Here is a 21877-nt window from a genome sequence, read left to right on the forward strand (position 1 = left end):
GGGTGCTAGCATCCCTGAAGAATCAGAGGCAGCTGTAGGAGATCCATACATACTATGTAAATGGACAGACACAAATGAAAAAGGAAAAAAACTGCTTTTACAAAGAGGGGCAAGGAACAAAAAAAAAATATTACTAATCCAAGGGAACTATGCCAAAAACCTGAATAGAAATGTTACCATATGAAGATATTGCCCATGGGCAATTGCCAACTATGACACACCTCACTGGTCTGATTCACAGAAGGGTTTTCTACACACAAGATATTCCCCTTCTTGTATTTACCTTTTCTGATGTTATCACCCCCTCTTAGTTCACATCTGCTATAAACTAAATTTCAGTATTGCTAAATCCAAGCATAACTGCTAGCTTAAAATAAATAATTTTTTTAAATTGCAGGAGTCTAAAGGTTCTAAATGCGAGGCTGTTTGTCCTTCCTCATTTGGTTCTGAAGGCACAATGTGTTCAGACTTGAACCAGCTTGCCAGCAGAACAAGACTCAAATCCCAGATCTTCACTCAGGTACAAACTGTATCTACATTGCTGCTTCATCTAGAATTTGTTGAAAAAGCAGCAGTGAGATGCTAAGCCAGGGGAGCTTCTTTACAGGTTGCTGTTTTCCCTAACAGCTACAAGTTCAGTCCTGAGCACTGACTCTCTTTCACAATTCAGGTAGGAATCTTTGTGCACCCTGCTCATTTCTGTTCATCTTTCAGGCATCTTCCTTGAATCTAAGTCCAGATGGGAGAAGCTGAAGAGGACCCTTGCCACCCGCTGTGTCCCTTTGGGGAAAGGATGCTCCATGCGGAAAACTATTTTCATTTAATCAACAGAGGTCAGAGAGGAGGAATCACACAGAACGGAAGAAGTACAAAGCTGAGCCTCAACTCAGTATTTTTAAGGGTTAAGTATCATAGAACCATTTAGGTTGAAAAAGACCCTTAAGATCATCAATACGTGACAGAAATTAGTAATACTGGAATCTTTAAAATTGGAACTTTAGAATCTGTGAAATTTTGTCAGCACATTAAACATCTACTGAAATCTCATGAGGCTAAACCACAGCCCAGCACTGTATGGCAACACACCTGCAAAAATGAGGGGATACATTCAACAAATTATCCGTTAAAGCAAAAGTTCAAGTAATGCAAGCCAGAATATTAAGAGGAAATACAAAAAAATTTAATGAAAAGGTGAGAAGTGGCAACAATTATTTTCACCTATTCTTTTGAATGCCATTACATGAATTGCATGTTTTGCTGTTATAACGAAATCTCTGTAATCTCTAAAGTCTCTAAAATACCAAAGAGCACATAAAGCTTTTACAAAATCAGTACTAATAGCAAGGGCACATGCAGATTTAGCTGAATGGTTATTAAAGGTTTACATTTCGCACCTCACCTGCATGAGTACAGTTCAACTAACTGAAAGAGTCAAAATTGGACAGCTCCAGCACCCAGAGACTCCGGAAATTGCAACTGAAATATGACAGCTGCAACTCAAAGGCTGCAAATGTGGCCACAGAACACAGGTATCAGAAGGAAAAAACAATAAAATCACTTTGACAATGTTTCTCAGAGTGCTGTTGTACAACCAACCCTCCAGCATGATTCTGCGATGCACTAAACAAGCTATAACCACTGCGCATGAAGTATATTCTGTAGTATTTAGATACACATGTTTAGTTAAGCATTATTTTTTGTACTAAACATTCCTCTTTTTATTCCAGAAAAGGAGAAACTAAATTAAAAGTTCATAACCCACAGCAGCTTCATCTCAAAATAATCATGCCATGGTATTAACTTTGGCTGTTATGGCTGGAAGCACCCTGTGGTCAACTTGTTAAAGAAATTCAGTAACTCAATCTAATAATTCTAAGAAATCTAAATTATGGAACACATTAATGATGTAATATTGCACCGAGATTACCTATAATAGCTGGATTCAGTAGCAGCAGATGTTAACTGAGACCCCTTCTTATAGCATAATCTACAGGAACTGCAGTATTGCCTTCTTACTCAGTCCTGGACTGAGTGAAGTTGGGCTGCTTCATTTCTTACCTGAGATAATTAGGGGAATACCTAAATGGGAGGAACACTTGTAGTCTATTCCCACGAGGATCATTCCAATTTTGAAATTCTCTACAAGTTAGTAAACTTTAGTAAACGTTAGGACATGATGGGAAACCCATCACTGACAAAAAGCTGACTGAAAAGCCAAAAGTGTGACCCCTTTGCAAACAACACATAAGGAGAGTCTGGCTGCATAATATATTCTCATTAACATTTACAAACTGTGAGTCATTTTGGTTTTTCAATTACAATTATGGAAGGCATCTTCTTCGTAAACAGGTAAAACTTTATGGGAGGCTGGATGATGCTGCTCGATAAGCTAATAATGCGCATGTTGCTTAAGTGTAATTAACTGCCTGCTTTAGTTGATGCCTAATCTTCCCTTTAGAGATTACCTTTATTTATGATGGCAGGGAAAGGAGCCAGGAACAAAACTACATGAGAAACACAAACAGTGAAGTATGTTAGGCTTTACTGTTAAGCATATGGCACCCAAGGGATTCCTACTGGCCACTCAAACTGCTTTCCCAGGCTTTCCCAGAGTTATTTAAAAGGGCAAAGGAACTCAGGCAATGTCAGTGAGAGACTTGGGGAAAGAATTGTAGTAGATAATGCTTTCTCTTTGAAAGTGTAAAATGACAACTAAAATAGGCATTCCTGTGATGATGATGATAATAACAACAATAATAATAATAAATTGTTAAAGCTGAATATGTAAATTTATTAAGCAATTTTCCTCTATATAATTTTATTAAGCTAATGTCTAAAGAACTCCTTATGTACAGTTTTAATTTTTTTCTATAACTTGAAGATTACATATTAGACTTGAGAAATTCCATTACACAACAAATCTGGTTACTAGAACAGGTTGTTCTTCTAAGTCATTTAAAAGAACATTTCAGTTTATAAAGCATGTTCATAGTGCCTTTGATGTTTTATCCTTCCATGTTCTTAGGATGAACAAGGAATTAAACTGCTGCATGTCCTGGAATTAATCCAGCATATTCAACTGACACAAATTCTGTTTCAGTGGACTGGATACTCTCTGAAAGATAAAGGAGCAGCATTTTAAATGCAAAACTCAGAATTCTTTCACTACAACAATCAAACAAAAAAATCATATATACTTGAATTCCCCAGCTATTCGGATCTTGCTTCTGCCTCAAAAGTAGCAAAAATCCAAAATTAGATATAACCAGATGCTGCACAACTTCTGTTAAGTGGAATGAAAAAGAAGAGCAAGAATCCCTTGTGGTAAACTACTTTAGGTTACAGTACACTCACAGTCTCAGCCAAATAGCTCCTACTTTGAACATGCTCCTTGTGTTATCATTCCAGGACAAAACATGTCCACGTAAGGCTTTTAAACCAAAGATAAATGCATGTTACAACTCATCTTTGTAACTTTGGTAACTTTGTCCCATTGTAGAGTTAGGGCATTATCTTGTTTTGACCAAGTGCCTTCAAAGTTCAAAATTTTTGGTTCTGAACAAATCATTGCAAAAGAAAGCTCAGGTTTGTACCAGAAACACTTGATTTGAAATAGCTCAGAATTCTGAATTCTGAATTCTACAGTCATTAGTGTCATGGAACAGAACAAACAACATCACAAATAGATACAGAGTGCTACTGAAAACACCAAGATGTCATTAAGTAAGCCTTATAGGGGTTATCTTATTTAAACATGGCTGAAGCAAGAAAGATTGCATCCTTTTTTTGAGGTTGTTTTACTCTACTTAGGTGTTCAAACTCTTACCTAATCCTTCATGTGCAAAGTTATGCAATTTTTTGCAATGTTTTCACGGTCATTACAGATCTAAATGGGTAGCACCATTTTTAAGCCAGTGTCTGTTCTATTTTCTTGCTGTTCAAAGTCCCTGAAAATGGTAGACCACTGCCTAGACTTTGAGCATAGTGAATATGAAAGCACCAGAAGTGTGAAGATGGATAACATTTCCTCACCAAATAGGTCTCCTTCCCCCCTCTCCAAAAACAGCTTCCACTGAGAAACCCACAGAAATGTTACAACAAATTCAGGCTTTGGTGTTCTTACTGATACATCTCTTCTCACCCTCCCCACTATTGCCCGCAGACTTGTTATTCACAGACAGAAAATTAACACAGTACAAATTACAGATTAAAGAACACATTATGTCTCAAGTTTGTTTTACACATGGCATAGCACATGGTTAGCTGCATGTGAAGCAGGCAAAAGATCAAAGTAGTACAACTCCAACCATCAACTGGATGTTCAATTATTAGTGTCAACAATTGATAGCAGACTGACTTCACCTTGGTTTTGCTAACTAAGACAGTAAGATTTCTGTGAACCTACAGATAGCGGAATTAAATTATAAATTACTACAACAGAGAAGCCATTCCTCATTATCTGTGCAGCAAATAAGGACAGCTGGATGCACAAAAATCACCCTTGAAACTGAATCAGACAATTACTGAAAGGTTAAGTATATATTTACCTGCTGAAACAGTTGCCTATCAAACGTAAGACAAGACTTGCTTTTAAGAATAAAAGACATTCAGCACTGCATTCTAAAACCTGTCCTCCCTCACTTTGAGGGCAAAAACACCTGTAAAAATATTTTCAAGAATATTTTGCTAGCCTTTTCATAAGATGTTTCTTAATGTACTAGCTTTCAAAGCATATAATCCCTTCAATTACAAAGAGGCTCAGTCCTTTAGCCCTTGCAGTCTTCTGTGCTCCTTGGCATTACTGAAACTATGCATGAAATTATAGAATGGGCTAAAATTTGGCTTTTACCTCTATGACGCTGCAATTATATTGGATAACACCCTTTTATGCTATTAAGTATTATTAACCATGCCAAGTGCAAGGTCCTACACCTGGGTCAGAGCAATCCCAGGCACGGCTACAGGTTGGGCAGAGAAGAGATTCAGAGCAGCCCTGTGGAGAAGGACTTGGGGGTGCTGGTCGATGAGAAAATGAACATGAGCCGGCTTCAGTGTGTGCTCGCAGCCCAGAAACCAACCGTATCCTGGGCTGCATCAAAAGGAGCGTGACCAGCAGGTCAAAGGAGGTGATCCTGCCCCTCTACTCTGCTCTTGTGAGACCTCACCTGGAGCATTGTGTGCAGTTCTGGTGTCCTCAACATAAAAAGGACATGGAGCTGTTGGAACAAGTCCAGAGGAGGCCACGAGGATGATCAGGGGACTGGAGCACCTCCCGTATGAAGACAGGCTGAGGAAGTTGGGGCTGTTCAGCCTGGAGAAGAGAAGGCTGCGTGGAGACCTCATAGCAGCCTTCCAGTATCTGAAGGGTGCCTATAGGGATGCTGGGGAGGGACTCTTTATTAGGGACTGTAGTGACAGGACAAGGGGCAACGGGTTAAAACTTCAACAGGGGAAGTTTAGATTGGATATAAGAAGAAATTCTTTACTGTAAGGGTGGTGAGGCACTGGAATGGGTTGCCCAGGGAAGTTGTGAATGCGCCATCTCTGGCAGTGTTCAAGGTCAGGTTGGGCAGAGCCTTGGGTGACACGGTTTAGTGTGAGGTGTCCCTACCCATGGCAGGAGGGTTGGAACGGCATGATCTTCAGGTCCTTTCCAACGCTAACTATTTTATGATTCTGTATGTTTGCAGCACATTTTGCAAACTGGTGTTAGTACTTCAGAACATCAGGTAATATATCAGGTCAAATTATAACTTAAAAGGAACATGCTGGGTTTAACATCAGTATTGTTGGAGCAACCACTTACTTCAGAGACAAAGAGGGAAATCCTTAGGAGTGGCTTTTAAAGAGTCCCTTGAGACTGTCTAACTCCATGGAGATTATGAAGATTAACATCCACTCATTCAGAGAACTGCATTATCAGTGTGCTCTACAGACTGCCCAAAGAAATGCACAGACCATAAACAGCTATTTGATATCAAAGTAAAAAGGGAGAACACAGGCTAATCTCAACCCTGTGTTCTAACCATTTGCTTCTCCTAAAATATGTAAATTTTCTTTCTTCCCTTCCCCTTAGGATAAGTAAGTAATTGTTACTTTTGAAAATAAGCTAATTTACATTTCTGAAGCATTACAGAATGGAAAAGAAGTTAATTTCAGATGACTTCAGACAGTGCATGCATCACTTCATGTTGCTGAACAGACACCTCAGAATCAAGCTTGCTCTTTAAGAATCCTTGCAAAAAAATAATCCAAAGCATTTTTAGTGTCTTCTGTAGTAATATTTTTTCATAATTAATGCACTAAAGACGACCACAGTGAAACCCACGCATAAAATTCAAGATGGGCAAGGCATGACCACTAATCCCAGGTTGTCCCGATCTCTCAAAAGCTATATGGAATGAAAACTGTTGTTTATAAAATACAGTATGAAATAACTAAGCTGTAAGATCTGTTACCATAACATCAAATATAACGCTAATACTAATAATGTCAGCTATCTGTGCTCCACCAGCACCATGGTACAACAGCACCCTCTCTCAGGTCACACTGAAGAATACATTAACTGCAAAAAGAATAGTCCAGACACTTTAAGCAGCAGGTTCAGACGGCAACTGCTCATTATTTCCACCCAACTTGATCTTCTTGGGTGAAAACAGCCAAAGATTGAGCAGGTTGTGCCTTCTGAAGAGCTGATGGCACTCGTCTGCACCCAGCACCACAGACCCAAGCTGCTGCCATTGACTGGTGACAGGAGGCTGTGGAAGGCTCCTAACTGTGTTCAGCTTTGAGCAGAGCTGCCTTAACCAAATGGGGTGGAACAGAAACCTGTAAGCAGGGCCCTGCACTGCTGCTGCCAGCATCACGTCGAAGTCCCTCCATGGAATCTTAGTTGGATCTTGTTCCTGGACGTGTATGAAAATCTAGCAACAGAATAACATTCCCCCCAAAACCTGCATCCACATTCAAGATGATCTCAAAACTAAACCAAACAAGACTGGAAGACTGATACAGCAAAGCTCACACATCCTCAGTCCACATATAACAAACTTCTTCCTTCATCCAATGATCTCAAAATTCTCTGCAGTCAAACCCTTTGCAAGAGCTCTGTTGAGTACAAACAACCTTCCATTTTGTGAATTCCAGTTTTGATAAGGAATTCACTACTCCATGCACCTCCTTCTAGTCAGGACTAGAAATGCTCATAAAGTCATATTTCCTAAAATGAGAGAACACAGAAGAATTAGACTAGGAAAATTATACAAAACATCTGTTCAGATGAACAATCTGACTCAGCCTTAGTGAATGGTGTTCACTAAACAGTGAATGCAAATTGATGCTGAAATCCTTCTCCTTTCTCAGCGTGGAAGAGATGGGCAAAGTTTCTCCATTACTGGAACTCATGTGAAAAAGAAACTTTGTTTTGTTGTCTCTGCATCACCAAATGTGTGACAGTTTCCACAAGCAATGCTGTACAGTGAATGGGTGTCCTAAGAAGAAGACAATGTTGTATTTTCAGAGGGTCTAACCTGCATACCTGCCTAAACTCTTTAAGCACCATACTACTGATTCCCTTGTTTACTGATATTTGTAAAGCACCTACAATTCAATGAATCAAGCACCACCACAACCTTGGGAATCGAAGAAGTACAATGCCACCACTCTTACACAAATTGATGATCTGAAGGTCACTCAGGAAACCTCTGTCAGACACAAGAATAAAACTCAGACTAATGTTGTTATCCATAACCCTGTCCTCCTTTAAAAATATTGCAGTTTAACCTAGGTTGAATGAAGATTCTAATTTAGAACACTACAATTTTCTGTACCTCCATTCACAATGTGGTTGCTGTTTGTACTTTTTCAGTACTATTGTCACCAATTGGTTTTAAATGTTTTAGTAAGACCATTAATGTAGTTGGTTCTGACCTAGTTTTGTTTCCTCTTGTCACATTGCTCAATGAAGTACAATTAAGTAATACCAAAAGAAATCAATCAAATAATACAAAACCAGTAGACTAAAGTGTATTTCTCCAGATGAAATATTGCCCTGCTTCCTGAGACATTACTCTGGGCATGCTTTATATTTTAATGACAAAAATCATTTTACCAGCTAAGTATTTTAAACTGCAAACAGAACCAAATGAACTAACATACTGTGAAACAATAATTAACAACCTCATTGCTCATTGTTTCTAACTTGCATTGTTCACTACAGCTGCTTATCTAGCCATTTAGTTGCTGATTTAAGGATTTATTTGCAGCCTATTTCAGGTGAATTGCAACTAAGGTTGTGTCAGATAAACACATACTCCCACCCCCCCGCCCCCCCACCCCCATTTATACTGCAAATGCTTCTGTCCTCACACATCTTGCCCTAAGGTGCAAGTCCACATATCAATCTGATCTCTTCAAGTGGCTGTAATATAGTTTGATTCCCTGCACGCTGGGATATATGCAAGGCATCCTCCAAAACTCATGGTTCTTTAAAGTGAAAATTGGTAGCGGAGACCAGGTTTACATGTTGGAAAAAAAAAACAAAACACCTGAAACAACAAAACTCAGGACAAATGTTCTATTATATATAAAGTAAAGCTGGAAGTCCAGTTATTTGATGGCAATACAGAATTTCTAACACATTCAGAAAGTCCATAAAGACTTGGGAAAAGCAGGTTCTCACAGGAAATGAAAGAGCATGAACAAATGGGTTGTGCCGAATTATGAGATCCGAGAGTGTCAAGTCTTCGCATCTTCACATCAAATCTGTCAATGTAAAATGAGGACACTATTTAACCACAGCTTCCACAGGTGTCACCATTTTGAAGGAATAAATGTTCCTTACTATAATTTGAAGCCAAAAAGGACTATTTACTATAATGAGAAATAAAACTGATAGTGGTTTAAGAGCAGAAGTTTTACTGTATCTTAACTACAGCTTTATTATATTCATATTATTTACTCTGACATTATCTGACATAAATCACTCACTGTGGATAACATACCAGGCAGAAAGCAAGAAAAAGCAGAATGCAGAGAGGAAGAGAGGTCTCAATCCTGCAAACTGTCCTGTGTGGACATACCACAAAGCCCAAAGGACAAAACTTCATCCTGAGTTTAACAGCTGCATATCTGCCTATTCAAATACAAGGATTCACCTACACAACACAGAGTGCAAGGTCAGAGATACTGTTCAGATAGCACAAAGCTCTATCAGCTGTAAGGAGAAAGTGTCTGAAAAGTTTCTATTCTTGGAGATACTAAATACCAACCTGAGTAACCTCTCTGGCTGAACCTGCTTTGTGCAGGCCGTTTGACTTCCTTTCAACCTCAACTATTCCACAATCCTGCGATGTTCCATTCAAACGCAATCTGTATTATCAGAAGACAGACATCATCTGTCATAATTCACTGTGGGACTTCTCAACGAGAAAACACATGGTGTTAGCAACCTCGGTGAGAATTCAGGATCCTTTTGTACTTCCCAGGCAAGTAGATATTGAGAAAATTCTCTAATCTTCATCTCTTCATCAAGACTGAGGTATTATGCATTAATCCACAAATATATGCAGTGCTACAGAATTCTTAAATTCAGCATTTAGGAATACATGACTGTTTTTTCTGCTTCTGAGCTACAATTCTCATACCTCTACAAACACACAATTGATTATATGTCTGCAAGGCATTTCAAGGGATGCTTCTTCTGCCCTTACAGACGGAAATCAGCTGTGACTGAAGGATGCCCTCCAAACCAGAGACCCTGCACATCTACACAGATGCAGCAGCTCTGCATAGTCAGGTTGCACAGCACAAGCTTTGCACTTGAAATTGCTATTTAAGAGTCACCAGAGGTTTACCAGCAAGTATTCATTGCTAAAAAATATCCTTATGGATCACAGAATTCTTCTTAGAATCTGCTTCACTTTAATTCTTGCCAGCCATCAATCATCATAAAACCACTGCGTACCGCGCCTGCTTCCATCAAGGTTTTGCAAACAGAAACTTGGGCTTTTTAAGCAGATTTGACACTGAATCTGTTTTTCGAGTCACATTCCCCAAGCAAATCACACTTCTGTGAAAGAAAACAAGAAAATACCACAAAACAGATTCTGATAGTGTAATTCTTCACTGTTTTCCTATTACGGCTCACTCTCGCAGGCAGCTTGCAGTGGATTGCTGATGCTTGACTCAGGAGCAATTCTGCAGCTGTCAGTCAGCATTGTGGGTTACTTCACCCATATTTCAGCCTCTGCTTGAGGCACAGAAGGTTTCTGTTAGCGTGTTACGTGGTACTTGTGATGGGCGCACCAGGAGGGTGCATGTTCATGGTCCCAAGATGCTGCAAGGGCACAGCTCTCCTACACATGGTAGGTCATTTGGTATCTTCACACTGTCATGTTCAGCAGCAAGGCCAGGAACAACCCTATCCACCCACAGCACCCAATTCAAGGTGTTTCCAAAGGGCTCTCCCAAGCGTCCCCAGGCCAACCTCACACCCCTGATGCACCCACTGACGAAGGACACAAACACTGGGATGTGGCACAGCTGGAACAGGGTCAGGCTCCAAAGACAAGCAGAGATTCCCCACTTTAAAGCGCCACACGCTGAAAGCCAAGCGCCGGTTGAGTGTCCTCGGGGAAGAGAAGGGAGAAAGCATCTCCATGGTGCACCCACCGCAAGCCAGCACCCTTAACACAGCGCAGAGGCTGAAGTGGTTTTGGTGGTGGGAAAACAACGCAGCGCTGACTGACCGCAGCACCGTTGCGGCACACAAACGGACACAGCAAACTCCAACTAACCGAGCCAGCTCCAACTGACCGAGCCAGCTCCAACTGACCGAGCCAGCTCCAACTGACCGAGCCAGATCCAACTAACCGAGCCAGCTCACTCGGACGAAGCTGCCATCTCCACACAGCAACCTCCCCTCACACCGCCCGCCGCCATCTTGCCCGGGCTCCCGCCCCTTGCACTCCGTTTCCCGGGAGGCCCAGCGGCACCGCGGCGCTGAGGGAAGGAGGCGGCGGAGCGCAAGGTACGGGCGGGAGCCGCGGAGCTCCGCGGCGGAGCCGCTGCCCGGGGCCCGCTTCTCCCCCGCGGGGGCTCCGTTCCGCTCCTCAGCGCGGCCGTGCGCTCCCTGCAGTCACCTCTGGCAAGGCCCAGCCCGCCCGCACCGGTCCGCAGGCGGCCGGTGTACGGGGGGTGGAACAAGGCCCGGGAGGGGAGTTGGGCACTTAACTCTTTGTAGGGGCGGTTGTACGCTTGCTTTTCTCACAGCAGTCATCGGTTGTACGTACATACATACATATATATAACCTCTCCTTTCAGAATGTGTTTCTGCCTCGCCTACAAGATGGTGAAATGAAGGGCTTCAGTGGAAACATGAAATAGATCTGTGAAGAACAGAATGTGTAGCAACATTAAAACTCTGATTGATTTTAATGTGCATATTTACAATGTGTTTTATAGGTCAGTTTACTTATATACTGCCCAGGGAAAGAGGATGGAACCAGAGAAGGCTGCCAAGCAAACAGTCCTCATCACTGGAGGAGGTGGCTATTTTGGCTTCCGGTTAGTACATTAAGCAATTATTACACTCCGGAATGAATGTGAAAGGTTGCGGCTTGCAAGGCAACAAAATCCATCTGTGAAAGAGAAATCTGTGGGCCTGAAATGCCTGATCCAGTTCACCCTATCTTCTGATGATCTCAAACAAACATGTTCTACTGTTTTCCCCTGCTTTAAGTAAAATATGCTATTCTGTTTCCAAATGTCAGGCATCAACTGACTTGCCGACATTTACCTCTCTGGTCACCTTTGTAATGGGGATTTAAATCACTACCTTTCAGCCTACTCTGCAGAGCAAGGCTACACCTATATGCAGACACTTCTTTTGATAGTAAGCCATGGCCTGCTTAGCTATATGGGTTAAATACTCCATCTGCTCTCAGGGATATATTTATTTTCATGGACAGTGATGTTTTAGGGGTAGAGTTGTTAATAAGGGATGTATTTCAGTGAAATTCATTTTCACCATAATGCAGATGACTGCACACCATGTAAAGAAAAACCCTATTTTGAGCCTTAGACTATATTCTGGAGTACTTTCAGAGTTATAACCGCTTACAGTGGAGCGAGAGATTACAATCATGACCAAAAAGTAAATTTCAAGGTGGGGCTTGGCTGGCAGTCTCTCAGGATCTGACTTCTGTTTGGCTTTTTCTTCCACTGTCTCCCCTTTAAGCACTATAAAAATACAGGCTGTGGGAAAGGAGTAGCAGTTCTATACTATTTGTCAATACCTGCGTTTATGCCTGTGACTTGGAGTGAAACCTAGACATGTGGCAAAGTATTCAGACCAGCACAGAAGCATCTTGTTCATTTCTTTTCTCCATCAATTTCAAAGACAACAGCAAAGACCAACCTATTACTGTGGCAGAATTGAGATGGCACAAAAGCAGTAAGATAAAACCAGCAAGATTTAAATACCTGGCTGCAGGTTTACATCTGAAAGGTTTGCTGTTGCTGATATGTTGGGGACAGAAGCAGAGAAATATCTGGGTTCTTCCAAAAGGCTGCTGAAAGCACTTCAGTTCTTTCTTTCCTGGTTTTTCCTTTACAGCAGTTCTCTTTTTTTTTCTTTTTCGTTCTTTTCTGTCCAAAGTTTTGATGGATCATGAGAAGTTCATTCAGTACCTGAAGTATTACAGTTGAATCTGTAGTAGATGGCTGAATATTTAAGGCTCCCATCAGAAAAAGAAGGGAAAAAAGAAATCAGCATTAAAATAGTTAACAATCTCACCTCCAGGTGAAACATCTCATGCATCATTGCACTAGGTATACTAACATATGGTTTCTGTCATGTTTTAGTTTAGGCTGTGCCATATACCAAAAGGGAGTAGACGTGATTCTCTTTGATGTCATGAAGCCACTTCAAACTGTGCCAGAGGGAATAAAGTTCATGCAGGGGGATGTCCGTTGCCTGTCTGAAGTGGAAGAGGCTCTTAGAGACATAATCTGTGTATTCCATATTGCTTCCTATGGAATGTCTGGCAGGGAGCAGCTGAACCGAAAACTTATAGAAGATATTAATGTAAAAGGCACAGAAAATGTCATCCAAGCCTGCAAGAGCACAGGAGTGCCGAGTCTGGTTTATACAAGCACATACAATGTGATATTTGGAGGCCAGATCATAGAAAATGGGGATGAATCTCTGCCTTATCTACCTCTTCACCTTCATCCAGATCACTACTCCCGGACCAAATCTTTAGCTGAAATGAAGGTGCTGGAGGCAAATGGTGCTGAGCTTGGAAATGGGAAAGGTGTACTAAGGACTTGTGCTCTCCGACCAGCAGGCATCTATGGGCCTGGAGAACAAAGGCACCTTCCAAGAATAGTTAGTTACATTGAAAGGGGACTGTTTAAATTTGTATATGGAGATCCTGTTAGTTTAGTAGAGTTTGTACACGTAGACAATCTGGTTCAGGCTCATATCCTTGCCTCCGAGGCCCTCAAAGCCAACAAAAAGCACATAGCTGCAGGCCAAGCCTATTTTATTTCAGATGGCAGGCCTGTAAATAACTTTGAATTCTTCCGCCCGCTGGTGGAAGGTTTGGGTTACAAGTTCCCAACCTGTCGTCTTCCTCTCTCCCTTGTCTATTTTTTTGCATTCCTTACTGAAGTGGCTCATTTTCTGGTAGGCCATGTTTATAATTTTCAGCCTCTCCTCACTCGCACAGAGGTTTACAAAACTGGGGTCACGCATTATTTTAGCATGGAGAAGGCCAGAAAGGAGCTGGGGTATGAGCCTCAGCAATACAGCCTGAATGAAGTGATTGAGTGGTTCCGATCTCAGGGGTGTGGAGCAAAGCCAAGAAAATACACCATTATCCATCTTGTGAGGGATGGAGCACTGCTTGTGCTGCTGATTGCTGTGGTGGTCTCGTGGTTTCCATCTGTGGTTACATTTTCACTCTGAAAGGTGAAGGGCTGAGCACAGAGCACAGAATTTAGTTGTGTTCTCCAAGTACTCTTGGCTTTGACAGGAAATCAAAGAAAATAAAAAAACCAACCACATATTTGTGTCATTCAGGTAAATATCTTTAATAGTTTTATCCCCAAAGAACAGAACTGCTGCATATAAAGGTATAATTTTTATAAATAATTCCTCTCCAAAGTTAAATTGATCAGATCACTATCATCATGAAGCTCAGTATTGCAGTAACAGCATTTATTCCAGGTACAACAGCACACTACAGTGAAAAGAACAAACATCCCCAGACGGACCCATCTTCTTCCATGATGGGATGATACTCTTGATCCATGCCCTTTATTCGTAAAGAGTTTGTGGTACATGATCCAGAGGAGAATAAACTTACTCTTTGATCACATTCCAAACCCAGATTCTGCTTTCCAGCTTGAATGTATATATGCCTAACCAAGATTAACTGATAAACAACTAGACAATAAATAAATGCCTTTTTTGTGTTTTTTTGTTGTTGTTGTTGTTTTTTTCTTTTTTAATGAATGCATTCTGGTGTGTTTTCTGAGTTACCTCTGTGATATCTAATGACGCTTCTCTAAAACGCACAAGTGTTAATCTAAGTTAGAGGAAAGTACTTGAAGCAGCACAGATCTGCAGGTTTTTCTAGCAGTAAAATACGCCTGTTTAAAATGAATGAGCCAGCTAAAGTGCATTCATAAATAAGACCTATGATTTTCCCCAGCATTATTGAATGGTTAAACAAATAATCCATCAAAGACATTCAGGAAATTATTACATTCATGTTCCGCTGTTTATATAGCATTTTTAGCCTTTAATAATACTTCTCTAACACCTGACACCATTTGAACAGAACTTCACCTTTCTCGTAGAGTGAACACTTGAAATGACAATACTCGTAATTTTGTGGAGATTTTGAGAATAGAAAATAAGACCTCGTTAAGTATGGGTCACTGCTGTCTCTAGCAACTCCCTTAACTCTTTGTCAGTTTAATGTAGGAGAAACTGCACCTGAAAATGTTAAATCATGAAATTGTTCTCCCTTAATCCATGAGCATTATGGTTTCAGTACCTCTTGGTGAAAGGACAATCCTTCAAGAAGTTTACACTTCTGTTCAAACTTTAGTTCTTCCATTTTAATAGCTGAAACTACACCAGTCTTCAATGAATTTTGTGTAAGTTGCAGTTACTCCCTTCTGTTAAGCTGTACTGTGATTTAAATGGGGAAGTGGAGAGACAGACAGTAGTTCTACCACATTGGTAAAGGATTCTCAGAGAACAGAAAGGCCTGAATAGAGAAACCAAGTTAAGAGTCTACTGCTACCCATGTTTAAAGATCGAGAGTTTTGTTAATGTATGTATGATGCCTGAAGACAGCACTGGTTTTTAAATAGTCATTTTTTTGAGAATTTTACCTTAAACAAAAACAAACAAAACAAACAAAAAAAAAAACACCTCCAAAATCACTGTGGAAAACTACATGTTCTGGTTGCTTGAAATTTGACTTTCCTCCTTCATTCTGCCACCAGTATGTAAAGAAACCACTGTGACAGAAAATAAATATAACAGCTTGAGGGACAGCTCAAGAGAGAACTGAACCCCTTTCTCCCTACTTCCAACCCCCCCCCCCCCCATATACTTTACATACGCCTGCATAAAGAGCTTATGTGCCTCCAGCAGAGTGCGGGTGGCAGAAAGGCCATTTTCCAGAAGTCATTAATACACAGCATCATAGTCTGCAGAAGAAAAGAAACCTTTTTAATGAAACAGAAAAAAGACAGTCATGACCACATGAAAGCACTGGACCACTGTTCTCTTTCCAACAGGCCCTGTTTTTTCCAAGCAGAAGCCACTGGGTTATTTTCCCCTTTTAAGTTCTCTGGTTTTGACCCAGTGTTATCAGAAATAGATAACGAAATTTTAATGCCAGCAGAAGCAAGAGACAAAAACAAAATGTACGACAAATTGCACAAGCCTGCTGCTCAGAGCCATAGTAACAGTATTTCATCCTAAGTCATATAAAAATATGGGAGATAATTCGTGTGCCCCAGAGGAGTTTCTTCTGCTATTTCTGATCTTTTCATTAAGTAAAGCTCTCGCTATTGCCATTCATAATTAGCTCAGTGGTGGGGTTAGTGAAAAAAATCTGTAAGAGGGTCCTAAACTTATGAAGCCTAAATTTAACACTGTTAATACCAGCTGAGGTCAAAGCCCTGGATAGCTTTTTGGGTACAGAGGAGAGTAACTTTCTAAGAACACATTAGGAAAAAAAGAAAAAAGAATTAAATGAAAACAGCCCAAAAATACCAGTACTCTGCAGAAGCTGACTCAACACATGAACATCTTCATTTGTCTGGAGTCACGGACAGAACTTTTCACTGATAACAGAACAGGAGGCTTTATTTTGTCCTAACAGCCCATGACTTCCGCTGGAGCACAGGATACTAAATCAGGTGCTTGTTAAGAGAAACAGGCAACAGCTTGGCAGTGGCCACTCCAGTCCCATCCACAGTGTGCTGGTATATTCATTAAATCCCCATCATTCAGCTGCACCTAGTCAAAAAAGCAAAGTCCTGACTACAGCAGAGGTGAAGAATACTTTTCCTCTTTCCACAATAAAACCAGGAAATCTGTGGTTTAAGGAGATACTTTATAATTGCTTGGAAATTACGTATGTATAAAGCCAGTCACAGCTGTTCTATTTTAAGTATTTTACAACAAGAATTCTTCTTTCTTCCTGTTATTTATTCTTTATTGCTACTCCTGCATGAACAGCTGAGTAGATTGAGGTAATTAATTCAAGTGTTGTGTCTGCTTCCAAATTTTAATCTATTACCTGTTTCCCGAAAGTGAATTACCAGAAAGTCATCTAAAAACTGAAAAAGTGGAACTGAAAATATAGCACAGCTTCAATTTTTCCTAGTCCTCAAAATTACTTAACAACTGACAAGTGCCTCTCTATAAAGAATGATGATGATGCTTTAAGAGTCTTTGGTCAGCTGCTTAACCTCACATACAGTGTGTTAAGGTAAAACTTTGCTAGATATACATGAACTGATTCTTTAACTGATAGTTAAATACATTTATTTTACAAGTTTAAACGTCAATCATCCTTAAAGTAGACCAGACAGATTTTATAGTGCCGCCTCCTAACTGACCAAACCAAAATTTTCCTTTATATCCTATTTATCAATTTCCATATACTTCCAACAATATAGTGGCGTATTTATTTATGATGTGATCTTCAGAGAAAAGTGTCCTGAATACTGATAATTTACACATACTATAAAAGATCTGGGGATTAAACTGCAGTTCAGGAGTACACAAATGTTAAGGGATCTATTTCTGTTTTCTTTTAGTCAAGCTCACAATTTTCTGTTTTGCTGGAGTAACAGCTAAGAACATAGACTAGCAATGAATGACACTGCACTTCAAGTTCTGTTAAAACTAATAGCTGTGCATGTGTATAAATGCTGTTATGGATCGGAATACAAAGTTGGCTCCCAACTGATTCTGAAGGTTCATTTTCATTATATTAAACTACTATTTCTAATGTCAATAAATAGAATTTCAGTCTGGAAGAAGGACTGCAGTTAGAAATGCCAATGCACGACCACAGCAGAATTCAACAGCGGTACTTCAGCTTACATGCAGCATGCAGATCTTTACAACCAGTCTGAAGAATTCAAGGACAATTGTTGGTACATACCTAATGCCATCTCACCATCTAGAAGGTTGATGCATTGGGGTGGAAAAAAGAATATAGGCAACAAAACACCAGAATGAAGCAATTTTGTGGACTTCATGCCATTACTCACAAATTCAAACATAACTCCTAGACGACTTCAGCTGCAGATACCTCATACTGATTCCTGTTCAGTATGTGTATGATTTTTATCAAAAGATTGGTTTGGGTTTTTTTTTCCCAATACTACCAACAACTTAAAAAAAATCACAATATAAAGACCATGTGCATTCGGCCAGCAACATTTCTGCCCATGTAACATTGGGGCAGAAAGTGTAGGGGCAGACATTTTATGGTGAACATTCAAAATTAATGTTCTTGAAATTACTACAAACTTAATCTTTGCCTTGTTCAGGCTTTACTGTTGAAATTGATAAAAATCTGATGCTCACTACAGCTGAAGTTTCTATCTATCACTGAAAAAAAGTCTGTTCAGAGTTGCAAGTTAAACATGATCTTCGACCTTTTCCTTCTGCTCTGCTTGTTTGCAGCCAGATGAAGTGCAATGGCAACCATGTCTATGGAAACAATCAATAAGTCAGTTCATATTAAAAATACCCAACTGCCCTTCCTGCAGCCACTAGAATATGCCAGCAGACCACTTTTCAGTAAGAAATGCCTCGAATGACTGACAGAAATCATGAAATTTCAGTGCTCAAAGCTTAAATAAAGAAGCACCTGGCATCATCCGCAAACAATATTCAAAAACTATTAAGAATAAGTTATTTTAAGGATTTAAAACTATATAAGAACAAAATACTTTAACAGATACTTCAAAAAATTTATAACTGATTTTCCTCCTAGATTATAAAATAAGCATACACATTCAGACCTTCTTTCATATTAAAACAGTTGCAACTGTGCAAGAGCTGCTATGGAGTCTGCCCTGCCTAAGATTTGAGGGGTGAGGGTTTGGAGTTAAAACAGAGTGCAAGAAACAAGAGGAGAGTTATTACACATCACTTGCAAGTCAACAAAAGAGTCAATGCAGTATTTTCCTTCTGAGTACAGTGTAACATCCTCCAGGGGAAAGCCTTACTGTAAAATAAAATGCATTTCCATAAATACTGAGGGAGTGCCACTTTTGACATCACATGTGTGAAGAATATGCACAGAACTTTTCAAAGGACTATAAAATGTGCTAATTTTTACGTATTTGCACAGCAGCAGCACAAGTAACTCCTGTGTTCGTCACACAGTGACTGTCCTGTGTCAGGAATAGACATACCAACAAAAGAAGCCAGGACAAATGGACAATTTGGTTGTGTCTGCCCTGGAACTGAGCTTAACAAAAAATCCCCACAAAAGGAAAGGAAAACCCCACACAGCAACAGCCCCAACCTCTAGAGTTTGATCTCCCTACGCTCCAGCATCTTGTGATCCCCTGTCTTCTGTGATCAGTCCAAACCTAGATGGGACTCAGCTGCCTATAAATCCTGTCCCACCTGGAGCAACAACCTCAGGACCTTCCAGACAAGGCTCTGGGCGACCTTTTCTGATCAACACTGACAGTGCAGTGTTCTCACAACATTAAATGGGAATAGTGGAGGGTGTTGCATGAAATAAGTAGCACAGAGCCTGATCATACAGCAAACTAACCACATCCTGGAACATGCTACAAAATGCACCCATGTGAAAGGTATCCCCAACCTCAAGGAACCGCAACTAGATCCCCATATTACACTGGGTTCTGCAGACAAGTAGTCTGGGTTACAGCTTCTCCTCCCAAACCCACAGTTGATGTGAGTTTTAATTTGTTTAAGCAGGGGGCTGCACCCATCTAATCCTCAAGCAGGTTAATCACAATGGAGCACTGCAGAGATTTCAGGCAAGAGAAAGAAAAGCAGAGAATGCCTTTAACTTTGCTCTTTTTTTCAGTTGGGTGATTGGTAATTATTAATAATAAAAACAAAGTTACAGAAGCCACCCCACTGTGGGATACACTGTTATGGCACTTTCATCTTCGAGACAAGACTGTCTTTACAAAGTAACTAAAACCTCTAGGGGGTTCCTCAAACCATCATCTGTGAATGCACAATGGCATCAATTAAGTGCCTCTTGGAACAACACAAGTCATTTCAGCATGGGGAGCAAGAGCAACTGAAAATTGCTGAGGCAGCTTCATCAGGCCATGAATCCCAAATCCATGTGAGTTTTCTGTGATCAGAGATACAGCACTGTGAATGCACCATTTGATTCCTCAGGAAATCACTTAGAAAAACTTAACTCCTCTATGCACATTCGAAAGTTAAAGTCAAACACATAGATAGCAAAACTCCACCCAAAGCAAGCTGGAATTTGACAGTAATAAGATAGTGCTAGCAGAAAGAACCAACACATATGACAACTCCTGTTAAATGTGTCATTGAAGGAAATTAGTTCTGCTTTGGCAGGAAAACACACTTAGGTAATCTAACATGTTTTCTCACCTGTAGGTCCATGTTCTTAATTTGATTAAAGTTGCAAGAGCTATCATTCTTGGATTAGATACATTTCGGGAATATTATCTACATTTACAGAACACTATCACTTGACACGATCTCCTAAATAGGATTGCAAGATTAAAAATTGACAGTTCATTAAAAAATTCATTTCTAAGCACATTAGCAGCTGAAAGGATTTGCAAAATGATGCTATTCCAAAGTAAATGCTTTCCAGAATTTGAAATACCTTTCCTTTCCGCAAACAAAGTGATATTTCCTACTGCATACCATAAAACTTTTCCCTCCAGTGCCTTAAGGCTGTGAACACAAGTTCACACATCATTGCCTTCTTAAACCTTCACACAGAGTTCAACAGGAAAAACACAACTACAGTCAGAGGACATTTCATTTCAAATTTTACATATTATCTAGGTCCCAAAAATGTAACAGAAAACTTTTAACAAGACACAATACAGTATGAGCTACCAGCTGCCCAAAGTATTTTATACAGTATCAGAAGTACTGTCTGCGGCCTCAGGCACAGTAACATACATGACATGACATTGCTGGTGCAGAAGTGCTTTTACAGCATTTAATAAATTAAAAACTGACTACCAGTTAATCTTAAATAGCCAGGTTGCTGAAATGGTGTGATTCCATGCATGTAAATTGTTATGAACATCTTATCTATAGCCTGCATATACAAATAGAGTGGATGATTTATACTTGTTCTTCAGGTATTGATAATGAGAAGCAAGGTCTGTTCAACTGCATGCCCTCAAATTTTATAAATCTTGAATATACAGAAGGTCTGGCCTGCACAGAGGGTTTGCTTTGTACAGAATATTAGGAATTAAAACAGTTTTTCTTGTAACAAGAAATTGTTAAGGAAACCCATCTTTCTGCCTCCTCTTCTTCCAATCATTCAGTCTGATGAGACTGCCGTTAAGTAGGATGACCAGGATAAGTTAAATCTCTTCCCGAATTGCACCATAAAGCACGCGTCAAAGAACGACTGCTTTAAGAGTAGAATTTGCTGTTACTGACTTTCTTCTCCTTTAACCTTAAGGGAAAAAAAAAGGAAAAAGTCAAGTCTACTAGGAATTTCTCAGAAGAAAACAGCCTACCAAGATCAATTTACTTAGATCTGAATGGCAAGTACTGTGTGAACAACAAACATTGCAGATTTTTCCCCAGTAAATGGGAGTAACCCAGTGATACATGTACTGTTCAGTGCACATAAAAAAAGAGTAAAAATATTTATAGAAAAGTCTTCCTCCCACCCCATCTTGAGATCTACTCGAGACTTCCTCCTGGTAGGTGAAGCCTCTATCTGTCTCCCTGTCCTCTGCTGCCAACTTTGGGTGTTGTGTGAAAGATCCTTCCTCTAAGCTCTGGATAATGGTCTGCTACTTAACTAGCAATTCTGTGCTGTTACAACTCAATACTGTTTTATTTATGGCTTGTGTATCTGGAAGCGTCTTCTGTTCCCACATACCTAATATCCTAACAACATTTCTAGGGACATAACTTTAATAGTGTAGAAGGAGAAAGGCAATTTATTTGGCTGCAAATACTGGAAAGCTGGAGAAAAGAGGAATACAAATTTCACTGTGACCACGGAAACCACTATTTCACTCAGCAGACATTTCGCAGCATCTGCTGGCCTCTAGTGGTGTGAAGCCCAGCCTTGCTCCACGGCAGCCCTTCCCT

At 40.2% G+C, this 21877-nt stretch overlaps 2 protein-coding genes across 5 annotated transcripts in view; one reads left to right on the forward strand and one right to left on the reverse strand.

Annotated features, from left to right (window-relative positions):
* Positions 1-10943: 10943 nt before the first annotated feature.
* Positions 10944-14466, forward strand: SDR42E1 (short chain dehydrogenase/reductase family 42E, member 1). Of its 2 annotated transcripts, none has more exons than XM_065661167.1 (3): positions 10944-11029; positions 11323-11565; positions 12865-14466. In XM_065661167.1, exons 2-3 carry the CDS (start codon positions 11402-11404, stop codon positions 13970-13972), a joined length of 1272 nt encoding a protein of 423 aa, XP_065517239.1. In that variant the 5' UTR covers positions 10944-11029; positions 11323-11401; the 3' UTR covers positions 13973-14466. The 2 variants fall into 2 exon arrangements, with proteins under 2 accessions (XP_065517239.1, XP_065517240.1); XM_065661168.1 differs by having other exon boundaries at positions 10983-11029; positions 11469-11565.
* Positions 14073-21877, reverse strand: part of PLCG2 (phospholipase C gamma 2) — a 73927-nt gene continuing 66122 nt past the window's right edge. For all 3 annotated transcript variants that reach the window (XM_065661164.1, XM_065661163.1, XM_065661165.1), the window contains exon 33: positions 14073-21227. In XM_065661164.1, coding sequence (XP_065517236.1) covers positions 21185-21227 — 43 coding nt within the window. In that variant the 3' untranslated portion in view covers positions 14073-21184. The remainder of the gene's footprint in view (positions 21228-21877) is intronic.

The sequence above is a fragment of the Lathamus discolor genome, chromosome Z (assembly GCF_037157495.1).
Source record: "Lathamus discolor isolate bLatDis1 chromosome Z, bLatDis1.hap1, whole genome shotgun sequence".
NCBI classification, from domain to species: Eukaryota; Metazoa; Chordata; class Aves; order Psittaciformes; family Psittacidae; genus Lathamus; species Lathamus discolor.

Coding starts and splice junctions, on each gene's coding strand:
- SDR42E1 (XM_065661167.1), top strand. CDS start 11,402: ATGTGTAGCAACATTAAAACTCTGATTGATTTTAATGTGCATATTTAC. Junction 11,566..12,864: donor GGTGGCTATTTTGGCTTCCG/GTTAGTACATTA, acceptor GTCATGTTTTAG/TTTAGGCTGTGCCATATACC.